This window comes from Podarcis filfolensis (assembly GCF_964270895.1).
Source record: "Podarcis filfolensis genome assembly, chromosome: 1".
Classification (NCBI taxonomy): Eukaryota; Metazoa; Chordata; class Lepidosauria; order Squamata; family Lacertidae; genus Podarcis; species Podarcis filfolensis.
Genome location: NC_139604.1, coordinates 35075368 through 35096016, shown reverse-complemented (window position 1 = coordinate 35096016; position 20649 = coordinate 35075368). Strand labels below are relative to the sequence as shown.

General features: G+C 40.8%; 1 protein-coding gene across 2 annotated transcripts in view; it reads left to right on the top strand.

Moving 5' to 3' along the window:
* The window catches only part of KIF5C (kinesin family member 5C), a 73080-nt gene that overhangs the window by 47229 nt on the left and 5202 nt on the right, over nt 1-20649 (top strand). For both annotated transcript variants that reach the window (XM_083578892.1, XM_083578893.1), the window contains exons 12-24: nt 1730-1905; nt 2835-2903; nt 5078-5284; nt 7236-7382; nt 8746-8934; nt 9059-9176; nt 11182-11258; nt 12695-12804; nt 15104-15205; nt 16214-16274; nt 17934-18005; nt 19033-19137; nt 20049-20265. In XM_083578892.1, the coding sequence (XP_083435018.1) occupies nt 1730-1905; nt 2835-2903; nt 5078-5284; nt 7236-7382; nt 8746-8934; nt 9059-9176; nt 11182-11258; nt 12695-12804; nt 15104-15205; nt 16214-16274; nt 17934-18005; nt 19033-19137; nt 20049-20265 (1650 nt within the window). The remainder of the gene's footprint in view (nt 1-1729; nt 1906-2834; nt 2904-5077; nt 5285-7235; nt 7383-8745; nt 8935-9058; nt 9177-11181; nt 11259-12694; nt 12805-15103; nt 15206-16213; nt 16275-17933; nt 18006-19032; nt 19138-20048; nt 20266-20649) is intronic.

The following is a 20649-nucleotide window of genomic DNA, read 5'->3' as shown; positions in this document are numbered from 1 at the left end:
CATAGTCGTGAGGGCATGGCATTGTGCCTCCCTACTCAGTCTTCTCAAAATTGTTGGTATGTGCTAAATGGATTGGCCATGAACGTTTTTTCTTCCCATTCCAACATTCCATTCAACCTGTGAACATCAGGCTGAACAGGCATGGCCAGTGGGAATGTGTGAGAATCTTCCTCACCGCACACTCATTTTCTCTGTGTGAATCAGCCCTTGATCTTGGGTAGTTGGAGCATCAGAGCGGGAGAACATTGCCAAGACTTCAGCATTTTCAGAATGAAAACAAGCATTCTGTTTTACATTTTCCTGGGGTGTGGACTGTGAAGTAGTGGCTATTTCTTAGGTAGGATTTTAACATTTAGGTTTAAATGAGAATGTTTAAATGAGAGCCAGTGTGGTATAATGGTTAAGAGCGGTAGTCTCATAATCTGGGGAACCGGGTTCGTGTCTCCGCTCCTCCACATGCAGCTGCTGGGTGACCTTGGGCCAGTCACACTTCTTTGAAGTCTCTCAGCCCCACTCACCTCACAGAGTGTTTGTTGTGGGGGAGGAAGGGAAAGGAGAATGTTAGCCACTTTGAGACTCCTTAAAGGGAGTGAAAGGCGGGATATCAAATCCAAACTCTTCTTCTTCTTCTTCTTCTTCTTCTTCTTCTTCTTCTTCTTCAATCCTTCACTACAGGCTGCAGCCCACAATATTTCCAACTCACAATGCCCCCCCCCCCCCCAGACAGAACTTCAATACATAGGGAACAGCAATTCTGTTGCTAATAGTAACATAAAGAGCAATTATTGCTGTGCACTCTGGATAAGAGGAAAATAAGATAATTTTGGGGGTGGTGATCACGTCAGACTTCAGTGAACTAATGCTTATGGATTCACCCCCTGCCCCCCCCTTATTCCAGACGGCTGCAAAGAATTTCAGTTTTAATTATGAAATGCAGAGAGGGCTGTAGAGGATTTTTTTAAAAAAAAAATTATTTAAATACCTATGAAAAGTATTGAAAATTTTGTTTCATAATTATAGGCCCCTTAAAAACCACATTCAGTTCTGTTTCTAGATCTTTTAGTGAGTCAGTCCTCTAAAGGTTAATTATATTCATTACTGAAGCAAACACAAAATTCTTAGTCGTAATATGCACTTGTGATTTAGCACTTGACTTAAAATATTGGATTTTTGAACACAAGTATGCTCTCTTTCCAAGTGAGTTGCCATTCATCATAACTGGGCATGTTTGCTACTGCAGTTATTTTTTTGTGCTGCCCCTGTTTGTATGAGGGTGGGGCAGAGACTTTAGTACGGAGAACAGGTTTCACATGAGACTTTTTGAATATACTCAATGTTAACATTTCAGAGTAGATGACTGTTTTTAAGAGCTTTTCTCACTACCTTGATATAGCTCATAGTAACCAGATGTATAGATTCTTTGGAGGAATAATGAAATGTGGTCTGAAACATGGGGCTGGCAGGATGACTGCCTCATGTTGTTCTGCTGTTTCTGTATATCTACTCTACCATAGTTCTGATTGCTACTTCTGACAACGTATTTATGATCCTTAAGGCAAACTGATTTGTTTTTTAATTCAGCTGGTTCTGAGAGACCACTAGGCCTGGAGGCCTGGAATTATAAGGACTGCAGATTTAAGTCACCAAAGGACATTGAAGATTAAATATTGATTCCTTGCTTTTTTGGACTTTTTGTATTATCACTGATTGTATTGAGATGTGTTTGCAGGAGAGGCTGTTCCTGAGGATGAGCAGATTAGTGCTAAGGACCAAAAGAATTTGGAGCCATGTGACAATACACCCATCATCGATAATATTGCACCTGTTGTTGCCAGTATCACAACTGAGGAGAAGAGGAAATACGATGAAGAGATTACTAGTCTCTACAGACAATTGGATGATAAGGTTTAGAAATTATTTCCTTTCAACTTATTATGTCTTGACAACTACTGTAGATTTTGTTTAAAGAGTGTTTTTTATTCATCAGAACCACCACATGCTTTGAAGTGTGCAAAATAGAAAACTGATGGTGTAAAATCTCACAAGTTTTGTGGTCATTACAGTTGAAAAATGTTAACCGAACTCCATTCCTGTCACTTTTGAACAACTAATAATGTATTGTCCCAGCCATATGTACAGTTATGCGATTTGGAGGTGCCAGACCCCTCTTGAATACCTGGGTCCATCAGTTGTTAAAAATGTAAGCCAGGCTAACTTCCTATGTTGGGTTAATCACCTAAGTGATGGGCCATTAAGAGAGCAAAGGAGAGGGGGTGATTTTGTTGGCACGTGGCACAGGTATAATTATATATTGCACTGAACACTCTGAAGTTCTTTCTTGATTTTGGATAAATGTTCAGGAATCTACAGGAAGCACATGCTTCTCTTTATCTCTGCAAAAGCAAGAGCTTCTGCTAAGGAGGGGGAAATAATTTGTTTTAAACAGCAAACAACAAAGGAAAATAATATATGTCATACCTTATATGAAACAACTTGGGTGCTTTACACTGTCAGCAGTTTTATTGCATGAATTCTCACTTAATAAAGTAAGGGAATTTTTTGTTATAAATCTGTAGTGTATTTATATAAAATGGCACTGTTACTAGAAGCAGATTCCAATTTCAAGCAATGTTTACAACCACATTATACAGGTGATTTAAAGAAAGCAGGATGAAGCCAGTTACAGTTTTGCGTCTGCTTTGAAGGATATTTCTTTCTTCTGTAGAATATTTATTTCACTCTAATACTGCATCCATTTTGTGTTGGTTTCAAGCTTTAACAAATGTAGAAAAAGGGGAAGAAGCTCCTGATACTTTTTTTTTCACCTATTGCAGGATGATGAAATCAATCAACAGAGTCAATTGGCAGAGAAACTAAAGCAGCAGATGTTGGATCAAGATGAGGTAAATATTAGCCCAAAGCATATTATTGTGATATAATTATTATGACCTTTTAAAATGGGCATTTACCTATATCTTCTCCCTGCCCCACCATCCTAACCCTCACTTTAGACCTAATTCAACTGATGTTTCATTTGCTATTCATGGTTTTGTTTGCTATTAGGCAGAAGCTCACCCTTTCCTCAGTTCATCTTGCTCTGCGACTTGGAAGATTTCCCTTGTTTTCTTGTGTTTTTTTTTAAAAAAAGAAAATGATGCCCATACTAATAAAGTTCTACTAGCTTTAAAAATAGGAGGCAGTAACACTGGAGACCCCTTGGTCAAATCCAGACCCCACTGAGAAATTCCAAATGTAGCCTTCTGGTTGCTAACCTAGAGACATCATTGCTTCAGTGGGTGGAAATTAATGCACTAGACCAGGGTTAGAGACCCTGTGTCCTTTGATATGTACTCCCACCAGCCCCAGCCAGCATGACCAGTGGTCAGGGATGGTGGGACTTGTAGTCCAACCACATCAGGTGGGCCACAAGTTCTCCATCATTGTACTAGACTCCTCAAACAGTCTGCTAGGAAAACTAGCTGTTGACCAAAAGCATAAAACTTTTGCCATTAATTTTTATAAGGTGGCACTCTGTTCTCTGCTTAGGAATGGAGCGTGCTTTTGCTTAATTTTGTTCCCTGTTTACTGTATTCTCTAGTGCTTTCTGCCATTCTTTGTGATGAGCTCAGTGATAGATGGGCTTCAGGGTGTCTGCCTTAATGATGGCTTTCCTTAATTAGCCAGCACACTTATTTCTGGCTGATTAAGCTAGCAGATTCATTGCTAGCATAAGTGTTACAAAAAGGGGAACATGCTGTTCTAATATCTTTCACATTCTAGTCCCACTGATTAACTTTTTTGTGCATCACAAAATCATTTGCTGGGACTAAATAGACCGTATGTTGAATGTGAATGCCTTCATTTTTTAAATTGCTAAACCATGTGGGCTAAAGTTTTGTGTATATGTAGAAGCTAGATATAATGGATATGTTGATGTGGTCTGCTTTTTAGTCTTTTATGTTCACTTGACGTGATCACAGTTCTAACCCTTATTTTGGACAGATATTTAACATTGTGCTGATTAATTCTTTTGATATCTTCCCGTTTTGCAAGGATAGCTTATTGAAACATTTTAAAGCTTTGTAACTGGAATACATGGCCTACTATCCCAGAAATGCCACTTTCTGTAAGTTCAGATAGGATTAATCCAAATTTGTAGTCTTATCTTTACCTCCTTCTGGCATAGCCAGTGGTCTAAATGCTCATAGACTCCATGGCTTTCTATAACAAGTGTCTCATGTGTTGGCGAGTAGGTAAAAAAATAGGGGGTATTGTGTTCACAGGTTAGATGCACATTCACAAAAATACATGGTTTGACACATAATGAACTATTTATGTCCAAAAGACCTTTTACAAACTTCTCCCATCTTTTTTATTGGACCATAACCTTTTGAATTATGGAGGAAGTGTTGGCTTTCCACAGGGATGGGCAGGCTAAAAGCTTCTCATTGGGTGCTTCTAAAGTGCTGAAGATTGCTCTTAGTGTAGGGATGAATCAGAAGGGTGTGATCAGTTGGGAAGTGGGGAAAGCTGGATTTGGCTTAGTGGGGCTGATGGGAGTGTTGATGAACAATGTCTGGAGGGTATCACATTGAGTTGGTGGACCACTTATCTATTCTTATTGGTTTTTATGTATGCTGCCCAGAGAACCTGAGTTACAGGGCTGCAGAGAAATATAATTCGCAAATAAAAAGAATTTTTCAGCCCACTCTTGTACTGTTATGTGTGAGCAAGCAACATTCTTGCTTCTGTTGTTGCGGAGTATCATGCAGTATACTAGAATTCTTACAAAGCCAGAATTACAGTTTGTTACTCTTAAGCATGTTATAATTTATTCTATTAATAATGGCCAGATAATGGAAGATTCAGAAGAGTTGGGGCAGTTAACAAGCCCTGCTTCTCTTCTGCTCTCACTGAGATGTTTCAGCAATTCCTTCCCACCCCCACAAACATCTCCTGTTTCCAATTCTATTTCCAATGTCTGGTTTATGCCGTTTTCACTCACATTGCTTATGTCATAACGGTCCTCCTTTTAACCCAAGAGTTACACAATCTTAATGTTTCCATCTCTTTGTAGCTTTTGGCTTCCACTAGGAGAGATTATGAGAAGATCCAAGAGGAACTCACTCGTCTTCAGATTGAAAATGAAGCTGCGAAAGAGGAAGTGAAAGAAGTTCTTCAGGCTCTGGAGGAACTGGCTGTTAATTATGACCAGAAGTCACAGGAAGTGGAGGACAAGCTGAGAGCTAATGAACAGCTAACTGACGAACTTGCACAGAAAACAGTAAGAACAATCCTCCTCTGTGTGTGTGCATGTGTGTGCGTGTGCATGTGCATGCATGCCTACATGTACATCATTCTGGAAATCTGGAAATGCATTCTAGAATCAACAATGATCTCTTCCTAATTTCAAGAGAAGCTGTGGATTTCTAAAACTAGCTATTCAAACATAAGATGTGCAGCTTGATTTTATTAACGTTTACTCAGCAGTGCATACTACTGAGTCCAGTGGCCACTATTGTTAGGTAAGTATGTGTAAGCTTTCACCCAGTTCATGTTCACATTTGTCTGCACTTCATGCTGTTATATTCTGAGGTAGACTGAGGTAGAGTGCTATTGCCACCACAAAATTCACTAAAATACCTTCAAGTCTTGATTTATATATATTTTTCACACCCACATCAAGAGCCAGCGTAGTAGTCCTATAAATTGCTGGGCTCATATTCCAGCTTGGCCAGAGACTCAATGAGCAATTAAGCCAGTGAGTCTCAAATCTTTGTTCCCCATTTAGGAAATGAGGAAAAAGGGTTATAATAAGTATGAATGAGATTATGAGGATTAGCTATACTCCAAAGTAGTGACCTGTTTCAGGTGCTAGGGGTAAAACCATATTTTTTAATTACATCTTTTGCAAACTTCTACTATTGATGGTGTTCAAGGTAGTGGACAACATATCGGAGAATGCCACAGAAACACGTATTGTATGCAGTTGCAGAATTAAGAGTAGGGAAATAATAATAATAATAAAAACATTGGTGCATCCATTTTTATATTTTGTTCATTTATGTATGTTCTGCCATGACAGATATATGAGAAGGCAGAGTACCATTCCTCTGCATATGGACACCGGGGAGCAGTTACTTTGTGCATATTTTAATTGGAAGAACATTAGCTGAAACAGGGTGGATAGGCAAATGGAAGAGGGAAATTTTCCTGTTACCATTGAATGGTTTTTGCTGAAAGAATACAATCTCAAGAGAAATTAAGAGTAGCTTGCTTACGCTGTTATTAAAAAGAAAGAAAGTTCAATTCCTGGTCTTCATGATGTAGCTGTGAAAGGGAGACCAATGGCATGTCCCTCAGCAGTGAAGATGTAGGGTGGCGTCTGAGATGGAACGAGCAATCTTATTGCTATAATACACATTGCAGTTCTTCCAGTTTATTTGTGCTCATGACATTCTAAAAAGCTCTCTTGGTTGCTGCTTCTTGTTTTCTGTAAAAGGCAAAAGATTTATACGATCTGAAGAGAAACCAGAGTATTAATTAACCTGGAGGTAGGCTGTATGAACTGTGTATTGATTTGTAATGTTTTGTTGGGTCTCTGGACTGTAATAAATGTTGTTGTTGTTGTTGTTGTTGTTGTTTTCTGTAAGGATTTTGCCACCAACCCTTAACTTAGACTAAACATAAGCAATGAGGTACCCTCACCCACCTCCAACTTGGTCCATTCTGATTTATCTCTAGTGATTTTACCTCTAGCTACTACTTAGAAGCCAGCAGGGGCATGCTCTGATTTGAGTAGTTTTCATACTCAAAGGGAAACTTTCATACTTTAAGGGAAACCTGGGATATTTGAACTGTGGGAAATGCTGAGGCTGTGTGTAAACAGACATTTTGTGTACTAAGACATATTCTTGTGTAGAGTCCACATGTTCAAATTCTAGTGTACAATTCCCTATCTGAATCTCTGGATTGGTACTTAATGGCATTAGGAACAGACTACATGCAGAACCACACAGGAATTTCTGGTGGTACCAGTATAAAGTATTTTAGTGTCTGTGTTTAATTCATTATTGAGGGTGGCACAGCTACATAGATTGGCTGTGATTCCTTCGTTTGTATCCTTGGGTGTTCAGGAACACAAACTTTTAATGCAGCAAACACCAGCTTAACCTCAGAAATGTACAATTGCTGCAACAAGTGTGACGTCTTCACTGCTGTTCATTATTTTGCAGTCTGCCCTGACAACTACACAGAGAGAGTTGGGACAGTTGCAAGAACTCAGTAACCATCAGAAGAAGAGAGCTACTGAGATCTTGAATTTATTGCTTAAGGACCTTGGCGAGATTGGAGGAATCATTGGTACTAATGACGTTAAAACGGTAAGTTGATTTTAAAATAAATATTAAATGGGATTGTCTAACTTCATTGGCAAGCTGGACTGCAAAGCTTGTTTCTCTTAGTATGATCTTGGATGCACATGAAACTCATGAACAAGTGAGCTTTTCCCAATTCATTTTGCCAGCCAGCTAGTGTATCCAAAGGGCTGGACTTGCTGATAGGTCCTTTCATTTAAAAGTTGAACCCATAAACATATGAAATACATTGAGGTTCATGGGGAAACTACTGTGAGCTGGGAAATGTCTGCATGGCAAGTCCAAGCATTTCTGGATGGCATTTCTAGATTTTGAATATTGTCTACATTGATTTAAATAAAAAGCGGGGTATCCAGCAATCTATAATAATGCCTATTATTAAGGGGAGTTGGTGGTGCTGTGGTCTAAACCATTGAGCCTCTTGGGCTTGCTGATTGGAAGGTTGCGGTTCAAATCCGTGCAACGGGGTGAGCTCCCGTTGCTCTATCCTAGCTTCTGCCAACCTAGCAGTTTGAAAGCATGCCAGTGCAAGTAGATAAATAGGTACCACTGTGGCAGGAAGGTAAACGGCATTTCTGTGCGCTCTGGCACTCGTCACGGTGTCCCATTGCACCAGAAGTGGTTTAGTCATGCTGGCCACATGACCCGGAAAGCTGTCTATGGACAAATGCCAACTCCCTCGGCCTGAAGCGAGATGAACGCTGCACCTCATAGTTGCCTTTGACTTGACCTAACTGTCCAGAGGTCTTTTACCATTACCTTTACCATAATACCTATTGTGTCTTCTGGTAAATGAAGTATTTATTTATCAACACTATCTATATACCACTTTTCAGTCAAACCTCACAAAACAGTTTACATAAGATTATTAAACAAAAAGTATTGATTTTTGGGGGGCGGGAGAGAAGCTACAATGTAATGGAAAAGGCAACTTGTGTCTTTAGGACAAGCTGTTACTGGTTCTCAGTCCCCTGAGGGCAAAATGGTCCTTCAGATGTCCCTGTGATGGCAGTTAGGAGACAGAAGGGCCTCTATGGGAGCTGGATGGTGACAATTCCCCAAGCGTCTTTCTTTCCAACTTTAAAACTTTAGAATATATATAATGCTTCAAAACAGCAACAACAACTCTGCTGGTTGCCATTTAAAATACATAATAGATTTTAATACCTTAAATTTGGCATCTAGAACTGAGCAAGGTGAGCCTCTATTGGGAAGGCATTCCAGAACCTCAGCATCACTGGCAGTAAGGGAAGACCAGTACAAACCGGGCTGATTTCCATTGCCTAATGCAAACAGAGTTGAGCAACTCGGTAGTAACAAATTGAATTTACTGGTACATGTTCACCATGCAACTGTTTTGGGTGTTCAGTTAGCAGATGTGAATGGAGTGATTGAGGAGGAGTTCACCATGGCAAGGCTCTACATCAGTAAGATGAAGTCCGAGGTGAAATCTCTGGTGAACCGTAGCAAGCAGCTGGAGAGTGCCCAGATAGACTCCAACAGGAAGATGAATGCCAGCGAGAGGGAACTTGCCGCTTGTCAACTCCTTATCTCTCAGGTTATTAGAGTGCTTTCTCTTTTTATCCCCCCCTTCCTCCACCCGCTAACCAGTCCAATTAATTTGCCTCATGTTTTCTGTGTATATTAAATATATATTTTCTCCTTGCTTACATCTTTCAAAGCATGAAGCAAAGATAAAGTCTCTCACGGACTACATGCAGAACATGGAGCATAAACGAAGGCAGCTAGAAGAGTCACAGGATTCACTTAATGAGGAGTTGGCCAAATTGCGTGCTCAAGGTACAATATTTTCAAGCATTCCCAGTTTTATGTTTTGCCTCTTCTGAGCTGAAAACAGCCCTCTTGGGTCACATCTGCACCGTACATTTAAAGTTTTCTTCCATCACTTAAACTGTCATGGCTTCCCCCTCCCCAGTCCTAGGAGATGCAGCTTGTTAATGGAACTGCGAATTGTAGCTCTGTGAGGGGTCTCTTAGCAACTCTAAGCACCCTTAATAAACTGCAGTTCCTAGGATTGTTTGAGGAAGCCATAACAGTTAATGTGGTACAACAGTGCTTTAAATGTCTGTGACCTTGGGCTTTCTTCTGCTTTTCTCAGGAGATGCTGAATTTTGGTGAGGCTTTTTCTATTGCAGTTACCTTCTTTCCTACCACTGTAACGAGCCCTACAGCTCCACTGGGATTGGACATGGATTGGCAGGCTCAGTTGGATGAGGAAGAAGCAGGAGGAAGGGAATGTGGGATGTAGGTTCTCCCCTTTCCGCCTATCCTGTGGAGTAGAGGACATCAACCGGCTGCTGAGGATGGCTGAGAGGGAGATGAACGAAGGAGTCAGAAGGCGAGATGCGGCATTCCCTCTGAGGACCAGGCATTGCCTCCATAGATGGGAATAGATTCATCCGTCCAGATGGGATGTGTCCTTACGAAGTAGACACATCTGTGAGGCAAGAGGGTCTCCTGCGTAAGATCACCATGCCTCATCTTTAAAAACCTGCCTGGAGTGATGTGGAGACATCTCTGTTGCTTCCATCTATTCCTAAACTTCCTGCCTAGCTCCTGAACTCTTGAGTCCTACACTGCACCTGCTTCAGAGCCTGTACAGTTAATTTCCCTGAATAAAGATATCTATATGACTCTCAAGGGAAGAGTCTCTATTATCATGTTTCGGGCAGGAATCAGGACAACTTCCCTCCTCATTGCTGAGGACTCAAATAGCATTTCAGACTGATTAAGGCTAATGACATGTCTGATCTGGGTGGAGCAATGCTTCTTCGGAGCCAGTGTGGTGTAGTGGTTAAGAGCGATAGACTCGTAATCTGGTGAACCGGGTTCGTGTCTCCGCTCCTCCACATGCAGCTGCTGGGTGACCTTGGGCTAGTCACACTTCTTTGAAGTCTCTCAGCCCCACTCACCTCACACAGTGTTTGTTGTGGGGGGAGGAAGGGAAAGGAGAAAGTTAGCTGCTTTGAGACTCCTTCGGGTAGTGATAAAGCGGGATATCAAATCCAAACTCCTCTTCTTCATTTGCAATGTCTTATTTGATCTGATTTTTTTTTTTTTGCAGCGCAGAATAAATGTGCTGCATAAGCATCCTTTATCATCTGATTCAACATGTGAGAATCTTATGTGGTTTGTGTAGTGCAGCATGATTCAAAACTCAACCTTCTCCTGGCAGCTTTGTGGGGCTGCCAGAGGCTGAGTAGACTTCTAAGATTTATGGCCAATGTTCAGGGGTGAAGTTGTAGGCCAGCAACATTTGGAAAGTCACAGGCTTCCCACCCCTGATTTATATCCTAGCCTCCAATACTGATTTGCATTCATGTGCTGAAATCTCCATGGATCTGCAACTAAATAATATTCCTGGCGTTCTGAATTAGTCTTGGAAATTGGCCATAAGGAAGGACTGCTATGCTCTGAATTAGCAGTGGCTGGGATGAGCAGGCTGTAGCAAAAGAAAAAAAGAAAAATGTCTTAGCACATACAATATGCTATTTTAGTAGACAGATGGGACTGGGTATGGTGCCCATTCCCCCCACCCCAAAAGCACCTCTTGGAAATCATAGGCTAAATGTAGCTTGTTCCAATGAAGCAGCTGTTAATGCGGGAAATGGATTCCCTTAGGTTTTGTTGCCATTGTAAACAAGTCCAAATGCCAGGAGATAGAAGTATGTGAAGTGGTGTCTTCTGCTTGAAGAGGTAGATTGTTTAGGGCCCTGAATGCTATCTTGTTTAAACCGCATAAAATTAAACAGGAGTTGCTCAGCTTTAATTTTTGTTTTAACAGAAAAAATGCATGAAGTCAGCTTCAAAGATAAAGAGAAGGAACATTTAACCTTGCTGCAGGATGCAGAGGAAATGAAGGTAACATTGTACAGTACAATTGTGAGATCAGTTTCTCACCAATAATACTTCTCAAAGTCATGACAAGGTGCACTTGTAATGTTGCTTTGTACTTTTGAACAACATGTCAAAGGCACACGTGTGCATTAAGAAATCTGTTCTGTTTGCCGTGCGGTGGAAGAGCTTCCCTACCTAAATGTGTGTTGTTGGGTTGTGTTTTTTTAAAAAACCATTGTATTATATTCTTGGTAGTTATTTGTACTAACCTTACCAGTTGCAGATTATTCCATGCTCACATAATTAAAAGGAAGGGTAGGTTTGCTGCATAAGTGCAGAGGGTAGGTATGCTGAGGTTTACTTTATCTACTAGATGTTGTCCAGACATTGCTAACAGGGGAGCATACAACCAGCAAGCAAATGTGTCTGTGTTTAAATCCCATGGATGTTCTTGAAATGGTAGCGAAGAAGCTGAGTGAGTTGTTTGATGCTGATGGAGCACAGCCAACAACAACTTAAAAAACCAAACTATATTGCATTTTTGTATGTAGGGGTTGGGTGGAATGGGACTTGTAGAGCTGTGAAGTCACAGGAACTGTCCAATAAGTGCTCATTATATCTGTAACATGCAGCTTGAGTATTTGAATAGGGCGATACCCCTGTAATGAAATGAAAAGCATATGGATCCCATCCAGCAAATTATACTAGCTGAACATTCCCAGGCCTTAAGTCAGGGATGGGGAACCTGTGGTCCTTCCAGGTGATGATCAACTAGAGTTCCTGTTGGCCCTAACTATGCTGTCCGGGCTGATGGATTCCAACAACATCTGTAGGGCCACAGGTTAGCTATCCCTGACTTAAGTTGCTAATTATCCTTTTTGCAGCATGCTTCTATAAACTATTGTATTCCCTGGCACTTCATGTTCACACTACTGTTAATGCCCAGTGCTGGTGTAAGCAAACAGGTCATCTATTTACCTTAAGGGCCTAAGGGGTGGGAAACAGATTGTTCTCTAGAAGTTGCTGGACTACAACTCAAATCATCTTTCACTTTTGGTCATGCTGTCTGGAGCTGATGGGAGTTGGAGTCCAACAACAAATGGAGGGCAACAGATTGGCCACCCAGGCAAACACAAAGGACAACATGTTGGTACAGCATTAGTGCTGGAATTAGTTGCACCCCTGTGTATTCTAAGTGGAGTTTTGATCCATAGGTGTGACCATGGTTGGTACAAATACATGCCAGCTATAGCTGGTGGTGTATGCATGTGGGAGTTTTTACTAAAGAAGGCAGAATCAATTTGTATCAAGCAAGTTATTATTCACAGCTGCTTTTAAAAAAGCAAAGAGGAATCCATGGGAATATATGCAGTTCTGAGCTACTTCAGAAATACTGGACAAAACCACAGTCAAAAAGGCAAAGTTGTGTAATTTTATTCACCTCTCTCTTTTATGAACAGAAGACACTAGAGCAACAGATGGAGAGTCACAGGGAAGCTCACCAGAAGCAGCTGTCCAGGCTGCGAGATGAGATTGAGGAGAAGCAGAAGACCATTGACGAGATCAGAGAGTAAGATCATGCTTTCCTTTCCTGTTGGCTTTCCCTTCCATCTCTCTCTCTCTCTTTCTCTCTGTGCACACACAACGACAAACTGCTGATGATTTATTCTTATCTAGTTTTATTGGCAAACATCTCATTAGGACCCGAGAGGCCTATTGCTGTGGATGTATCTGTTCTTCTCCTCCTCTTGCTAATGATATTGAGTAAAGAAAGTGCAGAAAACTCCATTTAATGAATTTCAAAGACTTGAAAGCTAGAAATATTTTCAGTTATTTTGCTTTATAAATCACATGGTGTAATAAATGTTTGAGCAGACTTAAGACTGCTTCAGAAGCTGCTACTGAGAAAATATATCAAAATGATTGGGGATGATACAGCTTTGACTTTGGCAAAGCTAGATGGTGGAAATGAAGAAGAGTGGGAGGAAAAGCTTGAAATGGATATAGGCGGTGGATGCTTAATAGGAAAGGGGCAGGGCTGTTCTATACAACTCTGTAGGGAAGCAGAGACCAAGAAAGACACAAGGCTTATAACTAGGAAGTGAAAAAGTGGAAGAAACCCTTACTGAATTCAGTGATGCAGGAAAAAAAGCAGTGGTAAATTTGGAGGAGAGGGTGATGAATATCTGATCATGACCAATCAGCTGTTTACATGCAAGCCATGTTAAATAGAAAAATGAATATAATATTACTAAAACCAGCATCCAGTCATAGATTTGCTTCCCCACCCCATCCCCCATTACAATTTTTTAGCAAGAAGATTATGTAAAACAATGTATGGGAAAGGAACATTTTCAAGGTAAGTGCACTTCCTGCCTCTTTGTGCTGCCCTTGAGGTTGGTCTGGAAGCTGTAGCTAGGGCAGAATTCAGCAGCTAGGTTTCTTACGGAGGCAAACTAGTGCCAGCATATATCACCTTACTGGCTGCCAATCTGCACTGGGCCAAGGTGTTGGTACTAGCCTACAAGGCCCTATACATCTCAGGACCAACTTACCTGCCTTATCTTTTAAATGCCAAGTAGGTCACTGGGGTCTGTGGAAGATTTTCTCCTGAAGGTTCCAAGGCAATCAGAAGCCCTCTCCAGAGTAACTTGGAGAAGGGCTTTTAGTGTGGTTGACCATGTTCTGTGGAACAGCTTTCCCGTTGAAATGCAACAGGTGCCCAGTTTCTCAGCTTTCCAGAAACAAACTGGAGACATTTTTGTCACAAGAAGCTTTCCCATCTGGATGAACAAGACTTTGCTGTGGGTGCCTCCTTTGATCATTTTCCAGTTCATTTGCTTATATTTTCTGTGTTCTTTTAAACTGCATCTTAGCTGTTTTTTTCTTATATTGTGTACATCACTATGAGAAATACATGTGGAAGGCGATTAGTAAGTAACAGAAATAATAGAAGTCATGGTGGTTTGAAATAAAAGCATTCTAACATCATGAAATGACGGAATACCAAGACTGAATCACAATGGCCAAGACGGAATCAAATTAATTCTGCAAAGCTTGGTGAAACAAATGTTTTGGCAGGTGATGAAGCACCAAGTTTGTAGGTGCTTGCCTGATTTCAATAGGAGCAGCGTTCCAAATTACTAGTGCCACTATGCTAGAAGCCTTAGTTCACAAACAAATATGGGATGGCCAGAAGGGATTCTCCAGGTGATCCCAGTAATCTGGCAGATGTATAAAGTGGTCTTCCGGGTAACCTAGGTCTTAGGCAGCTTAGGACTTTATAACAACAATATCTTGAATTTAGCTTAGTAATGTATTGGCTGCTTGTGCAGAGCTTTTCAGCTTCAGCATAATATGTTGATACGGAGTGGCTCCAGCTAAAAGCTGGGCTGCAGCATTCTGTACTAGCTGCAATTTGAAAAACAGCCGCAAGGGTCTATCCACAGCACCCCCCAGCATCCCTGACCTTTAGCCGTACTAGTTGCGGATGACAAAAGTTGGGAGTCCAACAATATTTGGAGGGCTGCAGGCTTTTCATCCCCGAACTAGGCTTTTTGACTTTTGAAATAGTTAGCATTAAGTCCACACTTGTGGAGAGGAATTGCCATTTTCTGTTTTGGATGCATGTGAATAAGCTGAGAGAGAATCAGTAACAAGGTAAGTAATTGTGTTGTGTTGTCTGATGTGTATAAAGGGAAATTCTCTAAAGAAGCAAGATGTCTTATCAATAAAATTTCCCAGAGAGTTATTGTGTAGAGTCTTTCTGTGATGATTAAATGTATAAGCGTTGACTAACTTTAAGGCTTCTTGAACGGAGGGTTTATTTTCATTCCTTGTGGTGACCTTTTTCTTTTCTTTTGTCTCAGTATGAATCAGAAGCTGCAGCTGGAACAAGAAAAACTGAGTTTGGACTATGAAAGATTGAAAGCAGAAGATCAAGAACGGGAAAAGAAGCTGGAGAAGCTAATGTAAGTTTGCATGGCAATCTATTCTTATTATTCTTTAATATCTTGCTTTCCAATAATGCTGTATCCAACCAAACACAGCTCCCTGTGATAACACAGTACTCCAGGACAGAAACATAAGGAAAATTGATCTTTATTTTACGTAACAAAATTTATGTACTGCTTGATGGTAATAGAACCTCCGATCAGTTTTACAAAAACAAAACATTAAAATTACCAATAAAGAGCAGTTAAACACACACACACACACAAGTACTTAAAACATTCATAACTTGATTGAAACAAACAGTAAGCTAAAGAAACACATGTCTACTTCTACATGTCTGGATAGTCTTGCCAAAACAAAAATGTTTTAAACTGGCCGTGAAAAGACTGCAGCCAGATGTCAACAGCCAGGAAGTTCCAAAGTGTACATAGGTGCTGCTAAACTAAAAAGAGAAATTTCTAACAAGTGCAGAATGAGTATTATCCAGCACCTGCAACAGTGCTAATTCTGCTGGGTGTTCTGTTTGCACCAGACCTCCCACCACCACCCCATGTAAAAATGCATGGAAAATACTTCTCTATTTATTAATGAAATGGGCTGAGTTCTGTGGCTGCATATAATATATGGCTGCCATCATAGATGGTTATGCTTCAGTAGCTGTTTTTGTTGTAGTATCCACAACTGCCTGTCCTGCCTCCCTCTGGGCAGGAAAGACACTGCGCTCCCTTGGTACTCCAGATGGAGGAGTGCTGCTGTTTGTCCTTGGTGCTTCCAGTTCTTTGTTTGCCCACCTTGCATACACTGCAACATATAGGGAAGCAGCATCTTCTCAAGTTTCTTCTGTGATGCAGCTTTTTAAAATGCAGGAGTTCTGGAGTGCTTGGTAGGAGATAGGCACAGGTGTTGGTTTCTAGGTTGAGGAAAGCGTAAGTAGGCTGAGGTGAGCATGTTTGTTTCGTTCGCTTGGAAACTTTACATTATTCCAATTAATTTTTTGAGTTGAGCAGTGTCTTTTCTCTGCCTAGATTGCTTAACGATAAAAGGGAACAAGCAAGAGAAGATCTTAAGGGACTGGAAGAAACTGTGGTATGTACTAAATCTACAGTGTCTCTCTTTAAAAAAGAAAAAAGAGGTCACTAGGGATGACGCTACTTATTTCACACTTGAATCTTGTATTCTCCCTTTAGTTTGTTTTGTGCCTTTTGAAAACGTGTGGTTCAGTCTGCATACCTTGGTTTCTTAAAATGAAAAACAGGGGCTCATGTAGATGGCCTGTTCATGTGGGTCATGTGTCATAATGGTGAACTTCCCTCCTGTTTTGCATGTCATGGAGGAAGAAAGCAAGGGACTTATTTGGCTAGTGCATCAAACCAGAGTCATATAACACCCATTCTCCCAGCTCTGTACTGGCTGCCTGTATGTTGCTGGGCTCAATTCAAGGTCTAGATGCTGAATTTGTAAAGCCCTGAACAACTTGGGGCCCAAATACTTGAAAGACTGCCTGCCCCTATATCTGCCAGCCTGGACCTTGTGATCAGCTGAGGAGGCCCTTCTCATGGTCCCATTAGGGGATATGGTGTGTCATGTGGTGACTCAGGCTAGGACCTTCTCACTGGTGACATCCTGCTTGTGGAACTGCCTTCCTTTGGAGGTGTATCAAGCAGCCCCATCACTGAGTCTTCTTCACTCAAGACACACGTCTGATGTTTCGGTTGGATGATCTGTGTTGCTTCTGTCATCTGTATTGACACAAGTAGCTACAAACCACTAATGTTAATCTAATATTTCATGACTAATGATTTTATATTAACATTTTTAGTATTACTGCATCATAATTGTATGCAGGGCAATCTATAAATGAATAAAACAACTTAATATTTACAAGGGTAACTCCATTCTGTACAGCAATGGCACCTAAACAAATCCCTGTTTTAGTCATCTTCCACCAGATTATTGATTTGTGGCATACGGTTCGTAGAGATATAAGTGAAGTTAGAGGTTAGTCACAAATATGTTATATATTATTTTCTTGGTTGTGTTCTCCCTGAAGTGAGTGAAATGTGTGGAATTTTCAAATTCTGCCCCCTTTAAACAAAACTTTTCACATAATATAATTTGACTAAAACATCAAACAGATGTACATTTATGGTTGTGAGTTATGCATTTAAGATGGTGTGCATTTTTTGAAGGTTCTGGCCCTGGTCCATAGAGACTTGCACACAAACCCAACTAAACCTCATGTGAGGAAGAGGGATATCTCATCTAACATGATGCCTGATTTAAGGCCTGTGCACATCATCTTAAAAAGCGTGTGCGTTTTTGCTTCAGAACTGTATTTTTTTGTGAACATATGCAAATTTAACTGATTAAAGAAATCATAGTTCGCCATACAAAATTCATTCACAGTTAAATTTGCATATGTTCACAAAAAGAAAAAAATACAGTTCTGAAGCAAAAACACATGACAGCCCTAGTTTTTATTGTGCTTATTTATTATTACATACAGCCTGCATTAACGTACATTTAATGTATAAGGAACTAAGAGATTTAATTTAGCACATGCTGAGGAATACCAACTACTAAATGGAGCATTAATGTCAATTTTTTTTTCTTCTTCTTGGCCACTGCAGTGTCCCAATAATTTGAAATATTCCCACCCGTAAGACCTGGCATAAATGTTTGCTTTGTGTTTCTTATTTCAAATAGGTCATTGTTAAGCTAACACTTTCTTAAACTTGTTTACAGGCTAGAGAGCTTCAGACCCTCCATAACTTGCGCAGACTCTTTGTTCAAGACCTCACCACCAGAGTGAAAAAAGTAAGTTGAGATATTGTGGGTGGGAATAATTGTGCAAAAACCTTCTTTTCTTAGGCTTACACACGCTTAGCACTCTAGCAGTAATATATGCACCTTGCAGTGCAGTGCCTCTGTACCTTGGCTGTGTTTAAATACTTGCAAACAGACATGCAGCTATATTAATGGGCTATGCCAGGGGTTTCCAAACTACAGTTCTAACGACCACAAGTAGCCTTCATTTAAGGGGTCCATGGCATATGTGTAAACATACAATTACAAATCATATAGCATCTAGCACAGTGCATTACATTTGCCACAACAAGCAGAAGTGGTCTGCCAAGGCCCTTGACAATTTTCTCGGGGGGTGGGGGGTGGAGTTAGGGAAGTATTGGATATCGCCATTAACAATCCATTCCAAAGGCTGCACCGGGAAGCCTCACTGGGAAGATCAGCAGTAGAAACCATGATATTCATAGCAGCGTTATAGCCTGTTATGATGATATAAATCTGTTATGCCTAATCTGCCTTCCAAAGACTATCAGAGGCCCATATCATGCTTTTGAGTAATTTTTGATGTTATGATGAAAATAAGAAAAGGCATTTCTAGGGTAAACTGTGATGAACATTGAAGTTTCTCTCCTTTTGAGGGGTAAAGGCGAAGGATTGTGACATAAAGGAGGGGGTCCCCTTGTTTGTTGCTGGAGAGGCCTCCTGCAAGGGCTCACAGAGGCATGACCCAAGCACAATTATCTCGTCACTTTCATTTTAATATTTGGGGACTGTGGTTTGTTGCTGTGTCACCTTAAACCGTGGTTGTTTATAACTTAACAATGTTTAGTTTTTTTGTCTTTCGAAATCTCTATTAATAAGCCAGTCAACTGAAATGCATTGTTTCAGCTTTAGCTTCAATACCAGGCACACTGTTGAAGTTCATATTGGTCTCTAATGCTTTCTAGAAAGGACTTCTGCACAGTTCCATAGCTTTTCAGTCACTATTTATTCATTTTATTCAGAGGCTTGGTTCTAATTTGGCTTTTTGTCTTCACAGAGTGTTGAACTAGACAGTGATGATGGAGGTGGAAGTGCTGCTCAGAAGCAGAAAATCTCCTTTCTGGAAAACAACCTGGAACAACTTACAAAGGTTCACAAGCAGGTGAGATAATTGTGGTGTTGTTCATTACCATTCTTACCCCAACCTCCAAGCCTGGGTGCGGGGGGGAGAGGAAAACATAACCCAGTCAACTTTGCGGGCTTCCTGTGGTCTTGTTTGACCACAGAATACAGCTCCTCTGACTGATAAAACAAAAAACCATATGATGATTATGTATTAAAAAGTGAACTTTGAAACCTAATTTATGAAAGATCACATAGTGACTGACAATATCCATGCATCATGGTAAACCACAGTTAATCGTTTACTGAAAATGCACCAGCTGTTCCCACTTCCTCCCTCCCTGCTAGCATGGTAGTGGTGGGGAGAAACCACAACCCATGGCTTAGTGTTACATCCAAACTCCAAATTGTGATCAGTAAGCCAAGAACAGACCTTAGCTGCAGGTCATGGTTTGTTTGGAGCCATGTTTTTTTTCCTGGAAAAAATCCCAACTTGGTAAGAGACCTTGGCTTTTGGAGTACCATGTAGACTTACTAGGAGTAAGCCCTACTGAATGCACAAGGACTTGCTATCATGTAAATAAGCATGGGGGTTGGACTATTGCACTCTTTTGCATGGAAAAAATAACCACTAAACTGTGTTGTACTGAGTTTACTTGAACATGGGAACTTCCTAACCCTCAACATCTCAGTTCAAAAAGGGCTTTAATGGGGGGGGGGCAGGGAGATTTTGCCTTTAGTTAAACATAGTATGCAGCAGTTCACACCCTTACCTTTCTCATGCGGATGAGAAGCTGTGGCAGAAGGTGGTATATGGCAAAGATTTCTCCCCAGAAAGTACCATCTGTACAGGCTCTGTGACTTTCTCTATTTCTTTTAATTTAAAAATATCAGTGACTATTTTCTACTGCATACTATCCATAATCAGATCTCTGTGTTAATCTTTCACAGCTGGTACGGGATAATGCAGATCTTCGTTGCGAGCTTCCTAAGCTGGAAAAACGACTCCGAGCTACGGCAGAGAGAGTTAAGGCCTTGGAGAGTGCTCTGAAGGAAGCAAAGGAGAATGCCATGCGAGACCGGAAACGATACCAGCAGGAAGTAGACCGCATTAAAGAGGCTGTAAGAGCCAAGAACATGGCGAGGAGAGCACACTCTGCTCAGATTGGTATGTATTCTGGCTCAATAATTAGAGATAAAGGGTTATTTGAATATTGCAGTGCCTCTAGTGGAGGTTCTGGATTTCTTGTCTTCTCCCCCATTTTTAGAACTGTGTGTACAGTGGTACCTCGGTTTACGAACTTAATCCATTCCAGAAGTCCGTTCTTAAACCAAAACTGTTCTTAAACTGAGGCGCGCTTTCCCTGATGAGGCCTCCCACCACCAGTGCCCTTCCACCGTTCGGATTCCGTTCTTAGACTGAGGTAAAGTTCGCAAACCGGGACACTACTTCTGGTTTAGCGGAGTTCGTAAACCGAATCGTTCGTAAACAGGGCTGTTCTTAAACCCAGGTACCACTGTATTGCTGTTTTAGATATTGCTCTCTCTGTGT